This window comes from Magallana gigas, chromosome 4 (assembly GCF_963853765.1).
Source record: "Magallana gigas chromosome 4, xbMagGiga1.1, whole genome shotgun sequence".
NCBI lineage: Eukaryota > Metazoa > Mollusca > Bivalvia > Ostreida > Ostreidae > Magallana > Magallana gigas.
This window is the reverse complement of record NC_088856.1, coordinates 35,109,158-35,132,980: the sequence shown is the minus strand read 5'-3', so window position 1 is coordinate 35,132,980 and position 23,823 is coordinate 35,109,158. Positions and strand designations below refer to the sequence as shown.

At 34.7% G+C, this 23,823-nt stretch overlaps 1 protein-coding gene and 1 long non-coding RNA gene across 2 annotated transcripts in view; one reads left to right on the top strand and one right to left on the bottom strand.

Annotated features, from left to right (window-relative positions):
• Positions 1–2,304: 2,304 nt before the first annotated feature.
• LOC105321420 (uncharacterized) lies at positions 2,305–8,471 on the bottom strand. Its single transcript, XR_010713149.1, has 2 exons — positions 8,290–8,471; positions 2,305–3,234 (listed from the first exon to the last, which is right to left on the bottom strand). It is a non-coding gene; the product is annotated as an uncharacterized lncRNA (long non-coding RNA).
• A 1,637-nt stretch (positions 8,472–10,108) lies between these two features.
• LOC105321431 (uncharacterized) overlaps positions 10,109–23,823 on the top strand; it is a 37,786-nt gene continuing 24,071 nt past the window's right edge. The window contains exons 1-24 of the mRNA XM_066082248.1: positions 10,109–10,726; positions 11,415–11,595; positions 11,746–11,890; positions 12,535–12,605; positions 13,695–13,802; positions 14,133–14,267; positions 15,053–15,230; positions 15,491–15,643; positions 16,180–16,319; positions 16,813–16,935; positions 17,445–17,576; positions 17,954–18,068; positions 18,442–18,526; positions 18,790–18,978; positions 19,391–19,516; positions 19,868–19,976; positions 20,478–20,660; positions 20,841–20,903; positions 21,361–21,442; positions 21,862–21,949; positions 22,062–22,163; positions 22,434–22,584; positions 22,832–22,986; positions 23,663–23,822. Coding sequence (XP_065938320.1) covers positions 10,140–10,726; positions 11,415–11,595; positions 11,746–11,890; positions 12,535–12,605; positions 13,695–13,802; positions 14,133–14,267; positions 15,053–15,230; positions 15,491–15,643; positions 16,180–16,319; positions 16,813–16,935; positions 17,445–17,576; positions 17,954–18,068; positions 18,442–18,526; positions 18,790–18,978; positions 19,391–19,516; positions 19,868–19,976; positions 20,478–20,660; positions 20,841–20,903; positions 21,361–21,442; positions 21,862–21,949; positions 22,062–22,163; positions 22,434–22,584; positions 22,832–22,986; positions 23,663–23,822 — 3,561 coding nt within the window. The 5' untranslated portion in view covers positions 10,109–10,139. The remainder of the gene's footprint in view (positions 10,727–11,414; positions 11,596–11,745; positions 11,891–12,534; positions 12,606–13,694; positions 13,803–14,132; positions 14,268–15,052; positions 15,231–15,490; positions 15,644–16,179; positions 16,320–16,812; positions 16,936–17,444; positions 17,577–17,953; positions 18,069–18,441; positions 18,527–18,789; positions 18,979–19,390; positions 19,517–19,867; positions 19,977–20,477; positions 20,661–20,840; positions 20,904–21,360; positions 21,443–21,861; positions 21,950–22,061; positions 22,164–22,433; positions 22,585–22,831; positions 22,987–23,662; position 23,823) is intronic.

Sequence of the window (23,823 nt, the reverse complement as noted above, 5' to 3'; positions counted from 1 at the left end):
TATATTTGTTTGAGTTTGATTCTTATATTGAAAAAATCGACTGATTATTTTTCTTGTATTAGGCATTTCAGAACGAATCTTTACTCTAATACTTCCTTTACCCTTCACCGAAACCATGCACTCATTTGTATAAATGTATGTGGTATCCACTTTCCAAAGTAGTATTATTTTAGCATGTTGCGTACTTTGTCATTAGGTCAAGAATGAGATGGTAAAAACAAAGCCACCGTAACGGTATTTGTATGTGTACAATAATCAGGCACGTACATGTAGCATCGTTTTTGAAAGTTGGGGGGGGGGGCAGACTCATCCTAAAAAATCTTGACCAAAAAAAAAAAAAAAAAGATTTTCAAAATCTTCAAAAACCTAATCCGTGGGGGAGGGCTGGCGTAGTACTAGTATATGTATTGCTTTAATTTAACTCTTAATTTGATTCCAATTGTTTCATGCTCCCCAAAAAGTGGGGGATGGGGTGGGGGAGGAGGGGGGGGGGCAACTCCATGCATATGATGATTAAATTTTTTATATGTAAATTAAAGAAAATTAGGTGTCGCGAGAAAAAGTGGGAGGCCAGACCTACCCCCCCCCCCCCCGATGCTATATGTGCCTGATAAGAGTATAATACAAATATACTATACATACGTACTCTCAACAACCAAAACAGCTGAAAATTTATTGCATATTTATAACTTAAAACAAAATTAATTTGAATTTCAAAATTTGTTCGTTGTTTCTTCCGTTTGTTGTTCTATGGTGAACATTGATAAATCTAGTGACAATCTTTATACATGTACATGCAAAATGATATGGTGGTAATTGTCAGGGCTGTTTTCATATAGTAGTCATTTCATGTACAGATGTGCAAAGTAGATGCAGTAAAGAACAATATGATGTTTTGTTTCAGAAATATTAATGGTTCATTGACACTATATTTGTATGTAAAATATATAATTAACAAATATTTAATCGGCGAAAAAAATCCATTCCATGGGGTCATAGCCCCTCTTATTTTGGGGAGCAAAATATATTTTTCTTATTTTATTAATAAATAAATGGATGTTTTAATCGGAATATAAGGTACGAGTCGGTTTGGAGGTCCTGCGAAGTTTGTATTTTTGTTTTAGCCTTTTTTGTTCTCTTATGCTTGTCAAGGTATTTGTGAGAGGATTTTTTCTCCTTTAGAAACGATAGTGCATGATATGTCTGCAATGTCTGAAACTTTTCGGAACACGCGGATTTATAATCAATGTATTGAAAATCACTTCAGCGACTCTCAAGGCTCACAAATGCCGTTCTATTGCTTCAAACTGTTTTGCCGACTCACTCCAATTACTATATCAACTTAATGTACAGGTCATTTATATTAGGCAAAACTAATAAGGTTGCGACTCTCTCAATACTGAATTGAAATTAATGAATTTGCATGTTTTGAATCGATTTTGCTTTTTTTCTTAGTGAAAAACTGAGATTAATTCACCTTTCCCAGAAGAACCGTCCTCATATATCTGTGAAAGTGTCAGGAGATTTAGAGCAACGTTTTTTGGCTTGTGAGAAGCGGAGCAGATCAGAAACCCTTGACTTGGGAAGATGACGTTTAACCTTGACCCTGCTGTATAAATATTACATTTCCTGAAGATGTTAATAAGTCAAATATAATTTATCTTTCATTCTTTGCGACAGATGAAATAATATCTATACAAATATACTATGCAATGATGATATACTGTATGGAAAGTATCAAATGCATCAACTAGAATCTTTTTAACAAAGTTTTAGACTTCCGATAGGATGTAATTATCTTTTAATTGCATCAAAACAAGTTAAAAATGACGTTGGTCAAAAGTGAAACATACACAGATTGCGTAGTCATAGTTCAAAAGCCAGACAAATCTTGTCGATTTCAAAGAGTCATGGCTGAGTGGCCTTAAAAGAAATAGAAAGGCCTACTACATGCAGTATGTCACATTGCTGTTATGGTTCTATCAGTTGATAGCAAATGGATCTACGCCACTCGACGGTTATATATATAAGAATTGATCCGCGCAGTTAATTCCGACGCCGGATAATGTAAACACTTTTTTCTTCATTGCAAACGGAAAAGAACAATGGTTGGCAACAAAAAATATTATAGCGATTGGAGGCTGCTGCTCGCGAACCTTGCAAATATTAGAGCACGCGAATAATACCTGGTTTAAAGAACAATTTGGAAAACTTGTGAAAAACAATCATTAAAAACACAGAAAGAGAATCTTGTATTCTGAATTTTTAAAGGCAAATATAAGATTAGATAGAAAAAAATCCAACTATATCAAGAATTGTTTATTTTTAATAAAATGATTTTAAATTAAATAAAATTACACGGACTATATAACATGAAAAAGAGATATAAAAAAAATGTAAGTCTGTTGGACGTGGTGAGTGAACTTCGTGCTTGCGTTAAAATAAAAATATACTAGTACAAACTGATATAAAAAAGACGTGTGCATACCAAATTTCACACATTTCTGTAAAGATTTTTTTTTCAATAACATGTGCGCTTGACAAGAGACCCTTTCACGGAAAATAGCAGCTAAGAAATATGTCAAAACAACATTAAACATTAAACACATATGTAAAAAAAAAAAAGAAGAGTTAACTCCTCTTGATATGTCGCTTTGGTTTTTTCACGTCGCTGCGATGATGTTGAACATGATGGCGTTTAAGAATGTTCCTCATATGATGCTTCCGATCATTTCCGTGGAATCTCCCCCGAGTCATCATCCGGTGACGTAAATGACCATTACGTGTACGTGGGTTGTGATGAAATCTCGGGTCGCCCTTTTTCATGACGCGATGTTTCCCCAAGTTTCCGTGCCTCTTCATCGCCATCTCCATTCTTTTCTTCTTAAAATCTTGCTTGACACTTTTGTGTTTTTGCTTCGTGTTCTCGCTATTTGACAGTTTATTGGACGCATGTTTCGAAGCATGACTAACTTCTCCTCGTTTCATCCGATGAAGTGCGATTTCCTCATTTAATTTCTTCTCCAGAACTGCCCTTTTCAGACGTTTGACGCGTTTTAAAGCGTCGTTTTCGCCGTTCTCGTTTGCTCTCTTTTGACGCGAGAGTTCATGCTCCTTAAAGCGCTTCACCCTTGACAATTCTTCATCTTCTTGAAGACGCTTGACTCTCTTTAATTCGTTTTCTAAACGAAGTTGATCAGCTACTTCCAACGACCTCTTTTGTAACGAACGAATCTGAAAAGGTAAAAAAAATTATCACTCGATGATTTAGACATTTGTATGTATGCTGATATAATTATACATATAAGACAATTACTGGTAAATGTAGCTAGCTCAATGTAAAGGTACATTGTACAAAGAGAGTGCAATCTTGTAAAGATTTCATTTCGGCATCCCACTCATAGTCTATGGGTTTTTTTTTCAATACCAGTGATGGGTGTCGTAATGATGTACAATGATACCATTTTATTTATTCATACATAAAGTGCTCTGCCATGTATTAACTCAATCGTCACCACACCAGGTTCTTCATAACATAAAATTAAAATATTTATCAACCAATCATATTGTATGTTTAACGAAAAATATGACATACTGTCAATTCGTATCGTTACTTTTAAGGCGTTAAAATTTCAGAGAAATCTTTGGGTGGAAACAACTACAGACCTTAAAACAATAGAATATGCTCAATGGAATAAAAGTGATCGGAGTTTGCGGGAAAATGATGTAAATTTCCATTTCCATTCCAAACATTTTCCAACCACAATTCCCTTATCTTAATGATAAGGAAACAGCCCCTGGTATGTAACTATTTGTGCATGTCAACCTTACAGCCATCACTATGAAATATATCTCATGATAATTATCGCACTGGGAAAAATTTATTATCGATTTATGTGCAGTCAAAAAACAAAACCAATGGACCTGGACGATCGTATATTACGAGAAAAAATTGCTTCCTGATAATTATATGCACATTTAATATATTTCTTTTTTTCGTAAAGTTCCCATAACATAATGTTTATTTCAGTTTCCATGGCATCGTGTATCAATTTAGCAAACGTTTTCGTTTACAATTAAAATTAACTGTTTCAGGTGATACCCCCGACTTCAATTTTCTTGGTAACAGAGAGATTCCAGTATCCACAACTGAAAGTACCTAATAAAAGCCAAACAAGAACGGATCCATGGTTTTATCACCTGATACTCCCATTTAAATTTAAACACTGCATCAAATATTCATCACAAATATCAATACACGGATCGGGGTTTGTTCCGACAACAAACCGACTTCATTGATATCAAACACTGTCAGACGAAATGCATTTCTATTGATTTTGATTGGCACGTTTTCTCTGAAATTGATTCTGGATATTATATGCGTCGTAGAATTAGAAGAGCAAGCAATGATATCATTTTGTACTAAAACCACTCTCTCTCTTTTTCGTGAGGAAAAATTCTGGAACCCCGAGGGCAATTAATTAAACAATAAAATGCTTTCCTTGGTGATTCATGCGAGTATGAAGGCAGTAACACTGAGGAGAAAAAAGACAGAAAAAGAAATCATTTTATGTTTAAGTAAATTTTAATCTTCTTGCCTGTTTATTATTTCGTTTAAATTAACATTTAAAACACTCTGTCTGATTTCGTTAACATTTTGTTTACAATAATGTTAGCTCCATTTTCATTTAGATGAAAAAAAAAAAAAAAAAGAACTATTATGATGAATTGACATCAGAACAAACCAAATATGATTAGGTTTAAAATTCATATTTCTTATCAATTATAGAAATGGAAAAAAAAACCCATTAGGGGAAATGGCTTGTTTTGAAATAAAAGATATTAAGCTTTGAGATGGATTTTAAAAAAAAAATCAATAGCGTAATGCAACAATAAATCAAACGTTCTGAATACAATGAGAGAGAGAGAGAGAGAGAGAGAGAGAGAGAGAGAGAGAGAGAGAGAGAGAGAGAGAGAGACAGACATGGACAGAGAGAGAGAGAGAGAGAGAGAGAGAGAGAGAGAGAGAGAGAGAGAGAGAGAGAGAGCGCGAGCTTATGATTATTAAAATATCTGATTTGTCTGATTCGACCAAACATCCTTTGAGAGGTTGTGTTTTAACAACAGATTAGTCACGAGAGTTTGATGTCATCTGTGTTAGTTCAATGTACTTAAAAATCTCCCGACACTGAATCAATTTCAATGCAAACAGTTGTCTGAATCACCTAACCCAGTGTGGGTCAGATAGAGTAGAATGGAAAATGGTACCTAATTGAGTAAATTAGGTAAAATTACCGTCAGTTTAGTCAATGATGCATGCATTCGTACAGCTTTACGGTGCAATAAGGGTTAGGGATATATTTCTGTGCAAATTTAAACATATTGTTTATCACAAAAATGTAGATAAACATTTTGCCCTGTACTGTCAAGCCATTGGCGACACATGGTGCCACATTAAGATTAAACTTTTAGCAATTGCAGTTATGTCCGAAACTTTTCATAATCATTTTCTGAACCCCCTCCCTCCCCTTCTTGCAATGTGTTTTAATTTGCTGCAATGGACAACTTTGTTTTGAAGGTTGCTACGTTCGTGTACATAAATTAGCCGTGTTATTCATTTTTTCCCACAGATACGCAAGCATGATTAATTTGTAGCAACGCCCTTTGATGCACATTTAATATCATCACAAAAAGCAGCAGGAAGTTCAATTAATCTGTGATTGATTGCAACATGCTGATGACAGCCAACAAACATCTGGGCATGAAATCTCATTCACTGTTTCGCACATGTCAATACTTTCAGTACTTTGATTAATCATTTGTACACAAGGACATACTCTTTTATTTTAAATTACACTGTACAAGAAAACCGAAGTCAATCTCCTCTAATTAATATAACATGCCAATAACAACTATTATTACTTTTTTGTAAAAAAAAAAACCATAAGCAATATTGGGTTTCAAGCTAATTTGTTTCTCCATTTGATGTCCATGAAAAAAGCATACATCAAAAACACTAAAAACCATAATTATGATATCTTGGCATATTCATTTCATCCCCTTTCCTATAAACACACATGTACGTCTATTAGTGATAGAAAATTATTTTATGTCCCTCGATGTGAATTACTAATATTGCAATTTCCTATACCATCATCAGTGAAGAAGGGGAAAAGCCCAAATTTCTACAAACACATACGGTTGTTTCTTGATAAGTTACTACAATAATGTTGGTGTGCATTTATTATACCGCAAATAAAGCCATGTTAATTTAGTAATCAAGCTAGTCTAATAACCATCTGGAATTTTTTCTTCTTAGGAAATCAGGGGAAAAATAAAACTATAATATAAATGTAATATAATGTAAATTATTAAAATAAAAACCCGCCTTCTATCCAAAAACTATAAAAAAAAAATTGACAATTTTTTTCTCCTGCCAGAGCACCTTTAGAAGCTGAGCTTCAGGTTTTAAAACTCCTTACACTTACATCTATATGTACATGTATATAGTATATGTATCATTTGATACAGTAGGGTTTTAGTATTTTTGCAAACTTCAGTATTTCTTCGATGCTTAGATCGACATATTCTCTGAATTTAAGGAAAGTCAGTCGTTAAATACATATTAAGTTTTTTTTTTTTTTAAATTCTTGTTGTGATAGTTGAAACCATAGAAACCATAGAAGGGTACCTCGTTATCATTAGTTAGGACTAAAGCGGTACTTTTATTAGAAGGAGCTTTATCATTAAGTGCGACCATTTTATAAATTGTTTGTACCTCTGATTGGTGGGTGGGTCAGGGTGTCAATCTTCCTCAAAGAGGAAACGTTATAATAGTACCTACTAAGCGTAAAACTGAGCCAAACTTTTCCGCGTACATCTTGTCTATTAATTTCTAAATATCGGGCAGTGTAACTGACTGCATTTTCCCATCATCTGTAAATTGCAGTAAAGTATCTATTCAAGTCTGTTCTACATTTAATAGTCAACCCTATCGAATATTTAATCAATGGAATATGCGTCAAAAAATATAAACTTATGTAAACAAAAGCCAAATGTTACTATATTGGTTAGTAATATCGTTAAACGGGTACATTGTCATACCTTCCTCACAAATTAAAGTCGATATCATGTTAATATTCACAGATGTGTTTAATTAAGGTTTCTGTAGCAAATCTATATAATTTATTGACCACTCTTTAGGTGCAACCGTTATCCTATAAAATAATATCCATACTGCCAACGCCTTCACTTAACTACCCTAAAGCTAAGAGTTTAAAGGACGTTACATAAGACACTATGTCATGCTAAGCGCGTGCTTTGAGATCGTTCAATATAGGGTGTGTTCGATTACATTGCAATACTTCAAGTGGAATACTAAAGGTGTATTCGATTAATATTTGCAACAATTCTTGACTTACTTAATAACCATGACAATTAATTGATTTACATATATATACTGTTAAGATTTAAAATCGTTACAATTCCTTTTCCATCAGCGGCCTCTTCTGCAGATGACATCTTCAAGAATATCAAAAACAAAACAGATTTCGAATTTATTTACATAGACGTAACGTTAGGAATAATTTAAATCCTCATCAAAACAGTCCTGTTAAATTAGCATGGTTCAAGTTACAGTGTATATCGAATACAGCTGACAGATCGAATGATAGAGAAAATCAATATTAAGTAAAGAGCATTAATTTGGATTGGTTTGAGTTTCGCTGGCGCTTGATTTAGTGTTTTGTTCGAATCCGTAAAAAACAACACAATGTGAATGTGCTTGTGTGTTTGTGCGTGTGGAGAGTATTGTAATATAAACCTTTCGACACAACAATTCTTCATAGCATATATATAAAAAAAATCAAATTAACATTTTTTTTCAAATTATGTTGCAATAATGCGAAAAATACGACAAAAATATATCCAGACAACATATGATTATAGAGAAGATTTTCATTTAATGGGGTTGAACTGTCAACAGATCAACCTATTTTTTTAAAAATATGATTTATTTAATAACCATAAAACAATTAAAAGAAAGGACAAAAAGAACAGAAATGAATAAACTTTAAAAATTGATGTTTGTATAATTTTACACAGAACTCTTATTTTCCAGGAGGTGAAAATAGTCTAAAAATGGCAAGACCATTCAGCCTCCTTAATAACAGCAAACAATTACCCCCCCCCCCCCCCCCCGCCCTCTCCTCCACATGTTCTGCTGAAATAAGAAACAAATAAAACACCTTAATTTACCATAAACTAATGACAGAAAAAATAGACGCATACCTCCGATGTCTGGAGTGACCAAGAGGAAACGCACATCACAGTAAGTATCAGAAAAACTGAACCACAACGTTCCATGGCGGACGATTCTTGATGCTCTGTAATCACGCCATTCAAGCAAAGCTCGCTAGATGGAAATGACTGTCAACAGCGCTCAGAAGCTTGGGTAGTATCGTTGTATTATCATTTGAGATAATCGATTTTCGGTTGCTCCGCGGCTGCGCAGAGCCCATTTATTGGAATATTCTGATGATGTGAAGGACATATGACTTTTCCAACGGATGTGTTTGCCTCTCTATGATGGCTGTCTATCGATTTTGCGCAATTTTTGTTCGGATTTAAAAAAAAAAATCAACCTGTTTTGTTTCAATTAAATGGTTAGTTACGAAAGAATTTTTACGAGTTTCGAATATGTGCGTTTTGAGATAATGACAAATAGCGCAATTAATGTGCTTGCCATGGGTCGTGAAAACGCTAGAATCAATCCATCTTGTAAGAATTCTTCTACTAATGGTCCTTTTTTTCTCCGAATGACTCCTTAAAAACAAATTAAAAGCAGCATTCGTTAATATCCGGTAATGAGTTAAGTATGTGAGGTTTTATGCTGATAATGTTGAACATTGATATAGGACCCTTGATCCCGTTTCCAGTTGGAATGTTCCCGGACATGATAGGAAAAAAATAGGACAGGTCAACTGGTCAATGAGAATCAATTCCAAATCAAGCCTGACATTGTCTCCCAAGTTAATGGTTAACATGGTTACTTTATTTCATCCTCTCTAGAAAGAGGAAGATAAATTGATAAGTGTCAATATATAAATTCCAAAAATGAAAATGAAATTGACACACGGCTAACTGCAATACTAAGTATATTATGCGAGCATTATATCGTTATCTAGAACAAAGAACACATCAATTTCAAATTCAATTCAATAATTGTATGTTTTAATCATTCAAACGGAAAACAAATTGCATAACTGCCCGGAAATCAATATTGGTCTAGGAAAAGAAAGAAAAAAACAATTTGTATAGGATCTGGTTCGGTACGTTTTGCAGTATACATAGATTGACGACTGTAAATAAAGAGCGCTCTCTGTCTACTGCGTGTCTGAGTTTATCCTATGTAAAAATCAAACCTCATATTGTGAATCCACACAGTCCCCGGGCGGGGATCATGATTTCTACATAATCTAATACATGTACTGGGAAATTAAGAGGAATTCATTATGTTGAATGAAATTCGCACCGATTTTTTTTCTTCATTTTTTCATTTTTAAATTGAAAAATGGGGTTAAGGTTGGGTTGATTTTTACGTACATTGCGTTGCAAGCATCTTAAACAGGAAAGCAGGTACCAAGATATGAAGCGTTTTCTCATGACTTTTGTAGAAATACCAAAACAACACAATCACAAATAGCACTCCTTCACCAAGTTAAACAGCCAGATCTCAAACACCCCAAGTTTGGACCATTGTTTACAGATTCTAGAATGGGGCTCTTCAGAGGGGGATAAGTTGAAGAACATCTGGCAAATATTTAATTTTTTGTCTTAAATCAGGCATATTCGGTTTCAATATCAATAAATGTTCGATGCATCTTCTTTCTGAGTAAGAATTTATAGGTAAGAGTGTGATTTTTTAAAATCGATAATTTGATAAAAATTGGAAAAGATTCGTATAACCTTTTGGCTACCTCTTTTGAAAAGTCAGATTCAAAATTGTCAAACTTTGTCCAAATAAAATCGTGACTCCCGTAATCTTTCCAGAGGATTTTAATGTGAAATTTTGTATCCAATTTTTTTTTTTAGTATTTCCTTCTTTACACCGAATCTCAAATTGTCTAGTCACTTCTATAATGCATCTGTTATATAGAGTACTACTTTTGAAAATTGTGTTTATATATGCGATATCAGACGATGCTACTAAGGTGGCTGAAACTCTGGAGAGGAGGGTGAAGCTATTCGGCGATGCCATCCTGGGATTTTCGGACATCGAGCAGATTTATTCAAACGACACTATTGTGAGTTTTCTGAACTTCACTGCGTGGAATCACGTGGACGAGATCGTCCAGATTCTGGAAGAGAGACTCGCGAAAATAGTGGACGTCCTAAAGGATAATAGAAAAATAATCGAGAAAGCGCACAGTAACAACGAATTTAAGGTTTTTCGCGATCCCGATCTCTGTTGCAATGTCCAGACTTCCGATCTGGAATTAGACTTGCAATTCAATCGCATGGTAGCCAAGTTTCTTTGTTTCTTGAGATCTGGATCCGTAGCAAGTACAAGCTTGGACAAAACCTACACGAATGTTTTTCGAGATAATTCGGAGAAATCCATGTTTCTGCTTTGGCAGTATTTTGGGGATGCCTCCGGGAATTATTTCCAGTATCCTGCGAAGAAATCAGCTTGTGACGGAAAAGCATGGAACGATCCAAGATTTCAGTAAGTTTTCTTTAATTATACTGATACTTGGCAGATGAAAGTTGAATTGTGCCAATAATAAGACCCTTACCATTTTTATTTGTCTCAACTATTAAATTTTCTTGATGAAAGAAAATTATCTTATTGAAATTCTTCATCGCAAAATGTTTGTAACCATTATTCATATGAAACAGAATTGAAACAATACTGATAAACTCCAGTAAATAAATTAAAATAAGTTATTTGAATATGTTTTATTTCTTAAAAATTTATGATTTCAGTCGGGCTCGGTATACTATGATTAAAATATCCGCATGGCGGGAAACGTTAAAGTAGCAAAAAATTCACTCGTAGTTTGTTCAACTGACAAAGAAGTAAGTGTCAGGATAAGGAAGACGATTTTAAACTGATATTTAGAAATATCAATTTAGAAAACACTGATATTTAGAGATAAGAATAAGCATCCAAACTTAGTTTGATGTAGGTCCAAGCACTGAGATTGGAGATACAATATGTAGGATCGAGATGTTTACCTGTTAACTATTAATAACTTATGCATACCCTATCTTATCTTAATTTCTCGTGTCTGTCGTAAAGTCGAAATATAGGGATGCCACTTTAGACCAGCAAGAGAATTGAAGATGACATACTTGTATAGTGTATTCTAACTCTTATTATAGTAAACATGCATACTCTTCTACTCCTGCAGGCAGTGGTTTGTTCACACAGTGGTGCCCAAGAAGAAGAATGTGGTCATTGTGCTTGACACCAGTGGCTCCATGTCCAGTTCAGTCAACGGCATCAACAGTACTGCAGCCGCACCCACCAGGAGTATGGTCGCCCGGGAGGCAGCCATGACGGTTCTGGGGACACTTGGCACCACCGACCATGTACGTAATGGTAGAAGTTTAGAAAAATAAAACAAGTTGGAGTTAAATGTGTCTCAATTTAGCTATTTGATTTATGCCGGAAAAATATTAAAATTGTTGCATGTAAATTCACAGATGCTGCTTTAAATTTTACCTTTGACCTCTCTCTAGGTGGGCGTAGTTATTTTCAATATCTCTGCTGTGTCGTCAAAATGTTCACCTACATCGGACAGTCAGGGTATCCACATGATGGTGCCGGCCACCCATGACAACATGGGCTCCATCGAAGACCTCATTACCAGCTCCATCCCCGCAGGTAATGAATCAATGGAAGTAGTACATGGCATTTTAAAATTGTTGTTACTCCTGTTAAAACCTTATTATATTTGTTGGTAGATGATGTAGATGGGCAAGATACCTCTCCCTCTTCCCCTTCACCCCATTTACCTTCCCCCTTCCTTAACTTCATTATTTATTAGTGTATACCTTGACTATACACATGAATCACAGTTTTAAGATCTTGATAGGACAGCTTGCAGTACATGCTTATAAGATCAACACCAATTCAAGATTTAGAGCTGGCAGAGAGAATGGATTGTCCATAAAAGGCCGGTGGACATAAAATGCAGCTATAGTTGATTAAAAAAAACCGTCTTACAAGTCATCTACAATGAATACACCCAAAAAGTTATATAGCAAATTGGTACTTTAAAAAATGCATTTCCATTCTTCCTGGTAGGAATTTCCAGCAAATGAAGGAAAAAATAAACATACTATTAGCCTTTAAGTTTGTAATGATCCTTTATTGTTGGTTTTATCTTTACATCAATGTTACTGTCTTTCCAGGCTCTAACATTGATTTTTACTGATACATGTATAGATGTTGAAGATTATGAGATATGGTTTTCAAAGCAGTTGACTTTATGTACCGGAGCACTTTTGATTTTTAATGCTTTGTAGGCGGAACATACTATGGCAACGCTTTCCTGAAGGCCTTCCAGCTTCTGAGCCGCTCCAAACAAATAGATCCTGTAAGTGGTTTATTTCTTTGATGGATACAATGTCACATTTTATCCATGAGCTATGTCAGGAGAATGGCAGTAACAATCGCATTATTGGAATGGAATTGTTTTTTTTTTTCATCAGAGATTTAGACCTTGAGAGGACATTGAGTTGTTTATACAGAAAATGATAGTTTGATAAGGTGGTTTGCACAACACACACATACCAGTACAAATCTCTGAGAGAGAGAGAGAGAGAGAGAGAGAGAGAGAGAGAGAGAGAGAGAGAGAGAGAGAGAGAGAGAGAGAGAGAGAGAGAGGAGAGAGAGAGGAGAGAGAGATAGATAGAGTTTTGATTGAAAAATGAACGGCTGCAAGAGCTATCATGAGTGATTGTAAAAGTTGGAGGAGCACCTTTAAAGATGTTCAATAGTTAATCAGATAGTCAACACCAAATTAGCAGAGTTCCCTCAGGAAAGAATTATTTTTAGATAAAAACTTTTTTTCTTAGCTTCTTAAGGTATGGTTTGTAAATTACATGTAGGAGAACAATTAAAAATTCAATTGATTTGTTGTCTGCACATGAAGACATATTGCTGATTTTCAATTTTTATGCAATTTAGATGGGGATCAGTTTGTTTCTAATCAGGATCGACCAAATTTTGAAAATAAGCAATATTTCTAAAATTTGGTCAATTTTATTCAAATTCTTTTTAAAAAGTGATTGTCTTATATTTTTTCTCCATAAGACATGTCTCTTTAAAAGATTTTATCCTTAAGTTTGAAGAAGTTTTTACTTTCATAAATATTTTTCTAATTAAAAAAATAAAACATTTTATTGACATTACTGGACATGATTTATTAGATATTTATATTATGCATTTATTCATATTTTCTACTTTTTCATAAAAATACAAAAAAAAATTTGTTTAAAAAAATTAAGGGCATATATCCTTCTTTGAACAACACAGTCTTGCTTCAGAAATGATACTCTAACGATCCATAAAATAAAATTTTGGTGTAGCATTCCACCTTAATGGAAAGTTTGATGAATAATCACACCATCTTAATTACATAAGACTCAGCACATTTGGACAGAAAATCTTTGTGTTTTTACAGAAGAGGTTTGAGGATTCACTAGACATGATCCTATTTCTGACAGACGGAATGCCTGAGGACTCGACAAGAGACATTCTGGAGGAGCTAGCCGCAGGGCAAAACCTCATGGTATGACATGTGTAAATTGATCTACCTGTATCTTTAGAAGTGATAATTTTTCTTGCATTGAAATTTTCGGTATAAATCAGAAAGGTTAATGTTTGAAGGAACAATTTAAGTTTTTGTCACATCTGGTACTTAATTTCCTTTGTGGTCACCATCAACCTATATAAATTTTTAGAATAGACATATTTTAAATTACTGAGTCTGAAATATGATTCTGTATCAATCTTTATTTATTTATGGGATTTATTAGTCATTTACCAGGTAACTTTTCACCATTTTGCTTTTTCTCGGCTGTTTGATACATTAATTGATTAGGTTTGTGGAACGTTGTAGGGGCACTCTGTCCATGTGTTCATGTACGCCCTGGGGAATGAGTTCGAACACACCAACACCCCTAGATCCTTCTTGGTACAGCTAGCGGACCAAAACAACTTGGTGCTGAACAACAGCTTTGTACCACAGTGGCCGGTAAATTTTTTTTTCATAGTCTCCGTTTCTCCAAGAAAGAAGAAAAATAACTACATGTTCTATGTACCTGCTATCCATTTTTACATAATGATCCTTTTCTTTGCTCTTTATTATTAATTATATATATATTGAAGAAAAGGAAACCTGCTGAAATTTTTAGGTTATTTTATACTGTAAACAACTTTTACATAGCAAAATAGGCTTGTGCAAATAAAGATAGATTAGTTGATTTCATCTTCCTGAAAATTTGTAACATGTGAAAACCCTAGGATATTTGGATAAAGTATTTCGAAAAATAATGTAAAAGGGACTGAAATAATTTTTTGACATTTGAAATTTGATGTAATTGACTAGTTAGCATAAAAATATTTGGACTGTTTGAATCAATGTTAACATTGTTTTTCAGTCAGTAAGTGTTTCAAGTCAAAACCAATTATGAAAAAAATATCTTAAAAAAAATGTTTACCAACAAGTTTTGGTGATTTAAATTTAAATTCAAATATACTTAAATTACGATGCCAAAGTGAAAATAGACAGAAGAAGTAAGACTAAAATGATGCAATGTCCTTGGATAAAATGTGTCACATGATCTATTTTTCTGCTACAGTAGTCGGAAACATGGCGAAGAAAATAAAACACTTAATAAGTTTAGTTCTGACTGTCTACGAAAATATGTTGGGTTATAAAAGTCCATAGAATAATAGCTTATGGACCTGACATATTTCCGTAGACAGTCAGTAATAAACCTGATAGGTGATATTATCATTATATTTTCTCTCCCTCAGATACTATCAAGCCTACAGGACAATAACAAGCCAGTGGGACCCGTTGGAAACGTCTCATTCATTGGCAATGTGGACGGTCAGCGGCTGTCCCAGATCATGGGCGAATACTACTCCCACTTCCAAGTGGTCAGTGGAGCCAACGTTACATTCAGTGTTCCCCAAAGGGAGCCCAACATGGGTACATGGAATAACCTGATTGTATCCTGTATATTTAAAGCACAGTTTATGCCCCCCATAGAAATACGTTTTTGATCTGAATAAAAAAAGAAATACGTTATTGATCTGATTAAAAAATCATAAGTTCAAGCATTGCAAAATTGGCCAAGCAATTAGATCATAGAATGAGTGGATCCTTACAGATGTACAACTTATACCCTAAATAGTCTAAACCTCTACATCTGTGAGTCAGTACTTTCAGTCCTTTGATTATCTTATCAGGTCTAAAGATGACTCTCAGTTTACCAGTGCTGGACAGTGGAGGACAGTTCCTAGGGGTCACTGCATTGGACGTTCACCTGGAACTCACCTTCTACGAGGTGGCTCACTTTCATCTGGGCAAAGACAGCTACGCCTTCCTCGTGGGTGACTCAGGTAATTGATGAAACTAGAGCTTTGTTAAAGTACTCTCCCAGGATGTGATATTTCAAAGATTCAAAGTAAAGGACAATTCAAAGAGAGAGAGAAAATAACCTTAAAAGTTTATAATGTCATTTTGCTTTAGGCTAACAGAGACTTTTCCTCTGTTATCTTTGAATTTTAAATGAAATTTTGTGGTTCATTAATGATTAACTACATGTATGTTTTCTTCATTCAAATATCTCATCCTAAAATCAGTCATATATCTCCTACATTCTTGATATAATATCATCCTTCATTCAAATAATATAAGTTCATTCTTATATGCATATACCAGGGTATTTAACTCTGCGATTCTGCTGTTTTGCATCAAATAGGGAGAATATAAAATTGGGAGTTTCATATAGTTAAAAGCGTCTGAAAATTAAAAGCGAGATTTAAAATGTGCAATAACCGCTTAACATCGCGATTTTATGCGGATATTAATTACTCATATTTAATAAGGAATTTACAGTAGTATCATCCTTCGTTCATATAAATCATCGCTATAGGTGTGATGTACCTGCACCCTGAGCTGGCTTTGGGGGACACAGACCTGGAAGTCTACACACTGGACCAGCTGGAGCCTGGACTATCCCCTGATGCTATTTATAACATCACCAATGGGAGGGAGGGTCAAGAGGTCATCAAGGTACATAACTCTTTTAAAAAATTACTATTTACATGTTGTTTTTGAAACACAATCTTTTTACTCATATGAATTTTGTAATATTTGAAGATGGCATTTATCAATTTATAAATCATATGAATTCATAAAGGATTTCACAGAGGGCTGCAATTAAACCATTTTAATCCATTGGGAAACTGTAATTCTACTATGCATGATATACGATACATGATGAAAGATTTTATCACAAATTCATCATGAAATCTTTCTGAAGTTGTACAATAAGCCTATCAAATTTATTTTGATGGGTATCTTGTCAAAACTATTCACCGGTAGTCAGAATAATACATTACCACAATCAAACGAAGACCTTTGGTGCATATTAAAAGGAATTGTATCAAATACAAATAACACATTGTGGTATTGTCTTTTATCAACATGCTCTGAATCACTAGATACATTATCTATAGAATTTCACAGGGCTCTGATTGTATGGGATGTGTCTATTGTCCTTCAGAAATCTGTGGAACAGACACTGAAGTCTGCCATCTGTTATTATAAGCCTCTCTCTGGGTTCAGCGCCAACTTCACCGTCGTCGTGGTGATATTCGAGGATGACATCAAGCAGAAACGTCTCCAGGTGATATTGGATTTTGAAGACTTTTATTCTATACCTTTTAATGCTTTTCTGTAGTGAAAGATTTTTCTCTGAAATTGAATTGAAATTATTCTTCATCTTCCTTTCTCTGTTTCCTCTTGGTTCAAATTTGAATTAATCGTACTTATTTTCAAAGACATATTTTTCCCTCTGGAAATCAAGTTGTATTTATAGAACTAATTACCGGTAGTTTATTTTTTAAAGTCTTTTAGTCCGTGATTGGTTTGTTTGCTTGAGGCCATCTAAGACAATTTATCACCTTGTGATGTAACCTTTAAAAGTTTACAAGTAACGGTACATGAACTTATAAAACTAGCTAATTAATTGCTTTGTTCAAGTTCTAATTATGGTTTTATTCAAAACTAATTTTTTAATTGGATTGCAATATAAATGTAAAGAAAATTAGAGATAGAAAAAATGATAGTAAAAAAAAATCATGGTTTCAATGGAAAATGCAGGTTCATGAAGATCAGGTAATCAATTAATTGCAGAGTGCAGATTCGAACAGTTTCCCAGACTTCCTCTACCACAGACAGGGGTTCATCAATACCTCGGTGGTGGGGCATGACGGTGTGTGTTACAGAGACCAAGCCCTGGTCATACCCGCCAACGCCACAATTAAGGTACATGTACCATGCACAGTGTCAATGCATGGAATCTTTTATCCCTGAATTCCATTGAATCCCATATTCATATATGGTCATATACTGTATTATTTATGCATTGAATGCTTATTTTTGGATGTTGTCGGTTCTATAACACACCAAGCAGTGCAGACAAATTGAATACCGCATGTTAGTGCTATATGAAAATTTTTCTGCACCGCTTGGTTTGTTATAGGTACACCACCACAATGTTTTGGTATGCATTGTCTCGCACCCCAAAAAGTTCAATTGACATATGGATGGCCATTTCATATGTCACTATATTTACGCAGTAAAGGAAATGTTGGGCTTATATTTAGGTCTTTGTTAGGAAATAAACAAAATATCCGTTGTAGTTTGCACCTGGATCTTTTTGGGACCTGGAGAAGAGTCTGATGTATGAACAGAACAAGAGTTACTCCGAGGCTCACAGCAGCTTCAAGAACACCACGGGATTCTCCCAACATGCAGGTGTGGTTTCTTTCAGTGCTTTAATTTATGGAATAGTAAGGGTCTATACATTGTAAAAAGTGTAAAGTATAAAAACATTCAAAAGTTTTGTATAAATTTTGATAGAACTGTTCTCATTTGAAAAATTAAGGAAAGCTTTAGATATATGAAAATTAAGAACAATGGATGTCATTGGATGACCATATATGGTGTATTTTTACGCAGAGTCAGAAATTTTCTTTTCAGTTTATGAAAGTTTTACTAATTGAGATGTCATTTAACATGGTTTTAGGTTCAACTTATCTCATATTTAATTTTTTCTTGAATATTTTTTTATAACAAAATGTGCTTTTAATGGTTCTTTACATTTCGTGGAATATTTCTGTGTGGACAGGTGTGAGTGAGTCTGTGGCGGGGGATGTACTGTTGATGAACAAGATAGATGAACACTGGAAGGTGCCCACCGACGCCATCTGGAGGTAACATCTCTACACACTTAAGGAATGAAGTCACTGACTTAACACAAACCTAATTCTAATTCTGAAAATCTCTCTCTCTCTCTCTCTCTCTCTCTCTCTCTCTCTCTCTCTCTCTCTCTCACACACACGCACATAAAAATGTATTTAATTAGTCAGGGAGTTTTAGTAGATGCAGGTATTTTGTTTTTTAGCTGAATAAGACCAAAAAGGAATTATAAACATGAAGGATAGGACATATCATATGACATTGAATCTTTGAACAGATACATTGGGACAGAGAATGGTGTGTTTAAGGTGTTTCCAGGGACTCTCGTGCCGGACATTTTGTACGATCCGAGAGAGGACCGCTGGTACACTGCAGCCGTGGGCCAGTCACAGAAATACATGTTCATCACCCACCCCAACCAGAATACCTCTATAGTCACCCTGGCCAAGGCATTCCATCAAACCAGGTACACACACTTAACTCAGTCCAGACAAATGTACACGATCATTTCAACCTATTATATTACATGTATGTATAAAGTACACTCTGAATCCCAAGCCAGTTACAAGTCCACTTGAATGTGGACATTGTGAATTACAATGACTTGAGCCTTACACCAAACCAGATGCATATATGATTCCAGGCAGAATAAAAAAGTATTACAGCTCAAAATGAGAACTGATCCATCAAAACTGCTAGTTGCATTTTCACTCAGTTTAAAACCCTTTTAGTTACACTAGCTGACTTAAGCATGCAACCAAACAAGCTTGTTTTTGAAAATCTGGTGTACCGTAGCTCAAAACTCAATCCATACAAATTATAGCTTATAGAACTTGTACCCAAAATCAAGTTCATATTTTCTAATGGACTTGTTTCAGTAAGTTGGTGCATGGCGTGATTGCTGCAGACATTACAGTACAGCACCTGATGACCTTTCTGTCCAACACAGCGGTCAGGGTCGGCCATTTCACGGATACAGCCTGGATCATCATGGATGACAAAGGGTTAGTCCAATCCTTTTAATATTGAGATTTGAATGCAGAAAAAAAATCTATAGTGTGGGGCAAAACTTTTCAAAATAAAATGTGGTGGGCATGATTTTAATGCAAAATTTGAAAAAAGGGGAGTAACTTAAAAATTAGCTGTTTGATTTCATTTTCACTTAACAGTTGGGCATAATATGTAATATAAGATATTTTGTTCTTTCGCAGAAAAAACAGTATGTAATGCAAAATAACATTGTTTTATTACAGATTTTTTTTTCATATTTGATGGATTTGTCTTCAACATAATACACTAGCTGCATCAAATTAGATATTAAATTATCTTTTAAAGTCTGTAGAATTGTTTTTCAGGAGTTTATTAATGAAGCTAGATCACACAGGACCAGTTCAGATTTCTGCCCACCTGACGGAGATTTTACCTGGGGTGGCTAACTGGCTGTTACAGAAAGGAGTTCTACAAGTAATTGTTGTCTTCTTTACTTCATCACAGTATTCACCTTAATTCTTTGTTCCATCATGTATTTATTTAAAGCAATATGAGCTGCAATTTTCATGAAGAATTTTTTTTTAACAAAAATGTTATTTTCTACTAAAATGACAAAAAAATCATGGTTTTTAAATTTCTTTTCGCCAAATTTTTGTGAAAAGGGCCGTTAAGGAGCCTTACTTAGAGCGAATTTGAATTATTGTTGTCCTGTACAAAAATTGACTTGCCATATGTTCCTTAGAAGAAATATCTTTCCTCTGACAAAAATTAATGATTTTTTCCAACCTTACTTATCATAAAAGTTTAAGTGACATGCAGACTTTAAGTTAGCATACTAACAGGTTTTTACAGCAAAATAAAATTCTTGAAAATACAGCTCATATTGCTTTAAAATACAATGCTTACATGAATTCATTTTGACAGTATATGAAAATGTTAGAGTCACTATATATACCTGGTATGTGATTTTTTCAGATAGACTGGTGCACAGATGTTCTGTCTGGACACGCCCACCTGAGTTATTCCCTGGACACCTCCGGATCAGTGGTGGATCCGGGATCTTCTGACCCCTGTCTGTCCTTCAAACTTGTCTCTGTCCCTAACTCCAATCTGTATGTGATCATCTACAAACCATCGACCACTTGTAAGTCTTCTCAGGTGAGTACAGGTGTGCAGGTACAAATGATACTCCACAACTTTCACACACTTCTGATTTCATAAATTGACCTTGTAAAATTTTCTTTTTTAAATTGTTACCTTGAAAAGTCTAGGTCAAAAGTAAATGACTTAGTAAATTTCATTCCTAAAAATGATTGAAATAATCATGTTAATTTGCAGACACTCTGTTCATGTAAGGAGAAGTGTTCTGTGTGTGACCACCAGCAAAGACACACCTGTCAGGTAAGATCCACTCAACAGGTAAGACACATTTGTCAGGGAACCAAAAAATTGTCAGGTAAGTTTTACTGATTCAGTAAGACAACTTGTAAAGACACACCTTTCAGGTAAGTCATACTTGTCAGGTAGGCAAGACAAAACTTTTCAGGTAAGATCAAGATCAATAGAATACCCAAAGAATTGTGTCATAGATTGTAATGTTGAAGGTGTAGTAGTTATTTGTACCAATATATGATGTATATCTAAATCTATTGGCTGAATATTGCTTAAGAATATTCCATATGAATATGACTTGTTAAAGGTGTCAGATTTTTATTACTTGCTTTAAGTCTAATGCAACTGAGCTTTACATACAAAGGATCCTTAATAGATCTTCATTTTATAAGCCCAAATGTTGACCATGTCTATTTCACTTTGTTTGTGGTTCATTGGACTCTCTGTGTTGCTGTGTTGTTTGTAGTGCCCTTGTAAATGCTCCAGTACCTACATGGACCGGTGTACCCACCAGATCAACAAAACCAGCGGCTACAGACCCTGCCCCGGTCAGTCACTAACTGTACTCACACCACAATTTAATTCATTCTCTTAATGTTTAACAAGGAAGTTGAAATTGCACTGTTTTATTAAAAAGAAATATACATAAAGTTACACTCTATTTATTTATTTACACATATATAATAAAATGTACTAAATGTTTCCTATTACTTGTGCTGGATGAACTCCGCTCATTTTGAAAGTTTTTCTGTAATTATCAAACAGCCACATATTAACTACAGTTGAACTTTGATATCTCGATTACTGATATCCCAGATACATTGGATATGTCAAAGTGATTACTTGTTTTTAAAGTATTTTACCCTCGAATACTCCAATATCTTAAATTTTTTTAAACAGTCCCATCCAGTTCAAGATAACGAAGTTTGACTGTACATATATTTATATAACAAGATTTGTCATTCAGGGCCACACAAACACTGGCAGATGCAGTCCTCAGACTCCACCAACAAGTCTTCTACTGTCCAACCCTGTAAACCGGTCTGTACAGCCATGTAGGTATCTGCTTGTTATTCCTAAACCCACCTACCCTCTTCAAAAAAAATTAGATGATTCAGTTTTATGACTTAAAGTGAGATATGTTGTGAAGAATTATTAATTTTTCAGTTCTGATTCCTATGAATGTCAGGCTACTAAGGGATGTAACTGGTGTAGTGGAGGCCATTACAAGAAACTCCCTCTGTGCTCTGAGAGATGTGTTCGTGACAGGTTAGTTGGTCTTCTTTTTTGCGGCAACTGATTTTCATTTCAATCTTATATTTATTGTTCACTTTTGTAAACATTGATGATTACAGCAGTTCTAGCATTCACTCTCAATGGTGGATAACTCTTTTTAAATACAATTTGACTAAAAAAAGTTTTGTCAAAATATTTTTCTTTTTGACTGTAGATACGGTTTGTTGTAATTGACAACCATTACCTTGAGCCATTACCATTCACTTTAATTATGTCTAAAAATTTCATCTCTCACATTTGTAGACAGGAAGTTAAGTACAGACTTGCCTGTGAGAACAGTACTTTCCAGCTAAACTGGACAGCATTGGAGAGTAAAGTTTTACAGATAACCAAGAAGAGACTAAAATTGTCCAGCAGAGCTGTTGTACAGCTTCAAGTCAGCAGGAATGGGAAGGTAAATAAACTTCTCACTTTAATTTTGCATGAATTTTTTTTTCATGTTAAAAGAGCATTCAAATGATTTTCACAGGAAAAAAAATATGAAATAAAATTTAATATGAGGTGAATTTCATGTGAAATAAAGTTAATAATTAAAAAGTTTTAGCCATAAAGAAATTCATTTTAAATTCCTGTGAGAAAGTTAATGTGCATTTTACATTCTGAGAATGATTTAAATTTTGAGGTAAATGTTTGTGTTGTAGGGTGGGGTGGGTGTGATGGTGGGGACCAATGATGAGTCAGAGGTCCCCCTGAGCTGGCTGACCACGCTGAGTGACCCTATCCAGGTCACTGTGTCGGCCGGTGCGGGGCGACCCACAAACCTGTCCCTCGTCACCAACCTCACAGAGCCCAGCGAGTAAGTCACCACAAACATGTAGACTGTTAAAGTACTTTATTTAGTGGAGATTATATTTTTGCCCTTTTCACTTATTCACTTGGGCACATCCTACCACAGTGAAGGAAATGAATACATTGTAAATATGAATTTATCTGAAGTTGAACTGGGATCATTGATCAGCCTTGCAAATATATTATTCTGTGATTTGCTTGCTAAAGATCAAGGCAGATAATGACCAGATTTTGAATGTGTTAACTTTTTAAAAATTGTTTGTATTATAACACTGAATTTGAAACTTTACATAATACAGTCAAACTTCATTATCTCGAACTAGATGGGACTGTTTAAATAGTTCAAGATATCTGAGTATTCCAGATATCGAGGGTGAAATACTTAAAAAATAAGTGGTTGGGACTTACAAATCACTTCGACATATCCATTGTATTCAAGATATCAGTTTTGAGATATCAAAGATTAACTGTATACAGTTGTACTGTCCTCTGGATTGAGTAGATGTTTTATGATATCCACATATTGCATTAACTGAACCATTAGTTAATATTTTAAAAACATCTAGTGTTTGAAAGACTGTCAAATGTATCCTTCCTCTTTTACCCTATACCTTTCTTGCAATATAGGCTTTTAAAAATTCATTTCAATTCCTTCAATTATATAACTTATTTTTTTTCTGCAGTGCTCGTATTGAGCTAGAATTGAGAGGTGTGAATTTGACTCGCAGACTGGAGACAGCTCTGACCCTGAGGAACTACCTCCAGAAACAGGTCCACCAGTTAGTGGAGGGAGTGACAACAACAGAGATAGCTAGGACTGTATCTGGGATCTGGCCAGAAGAGG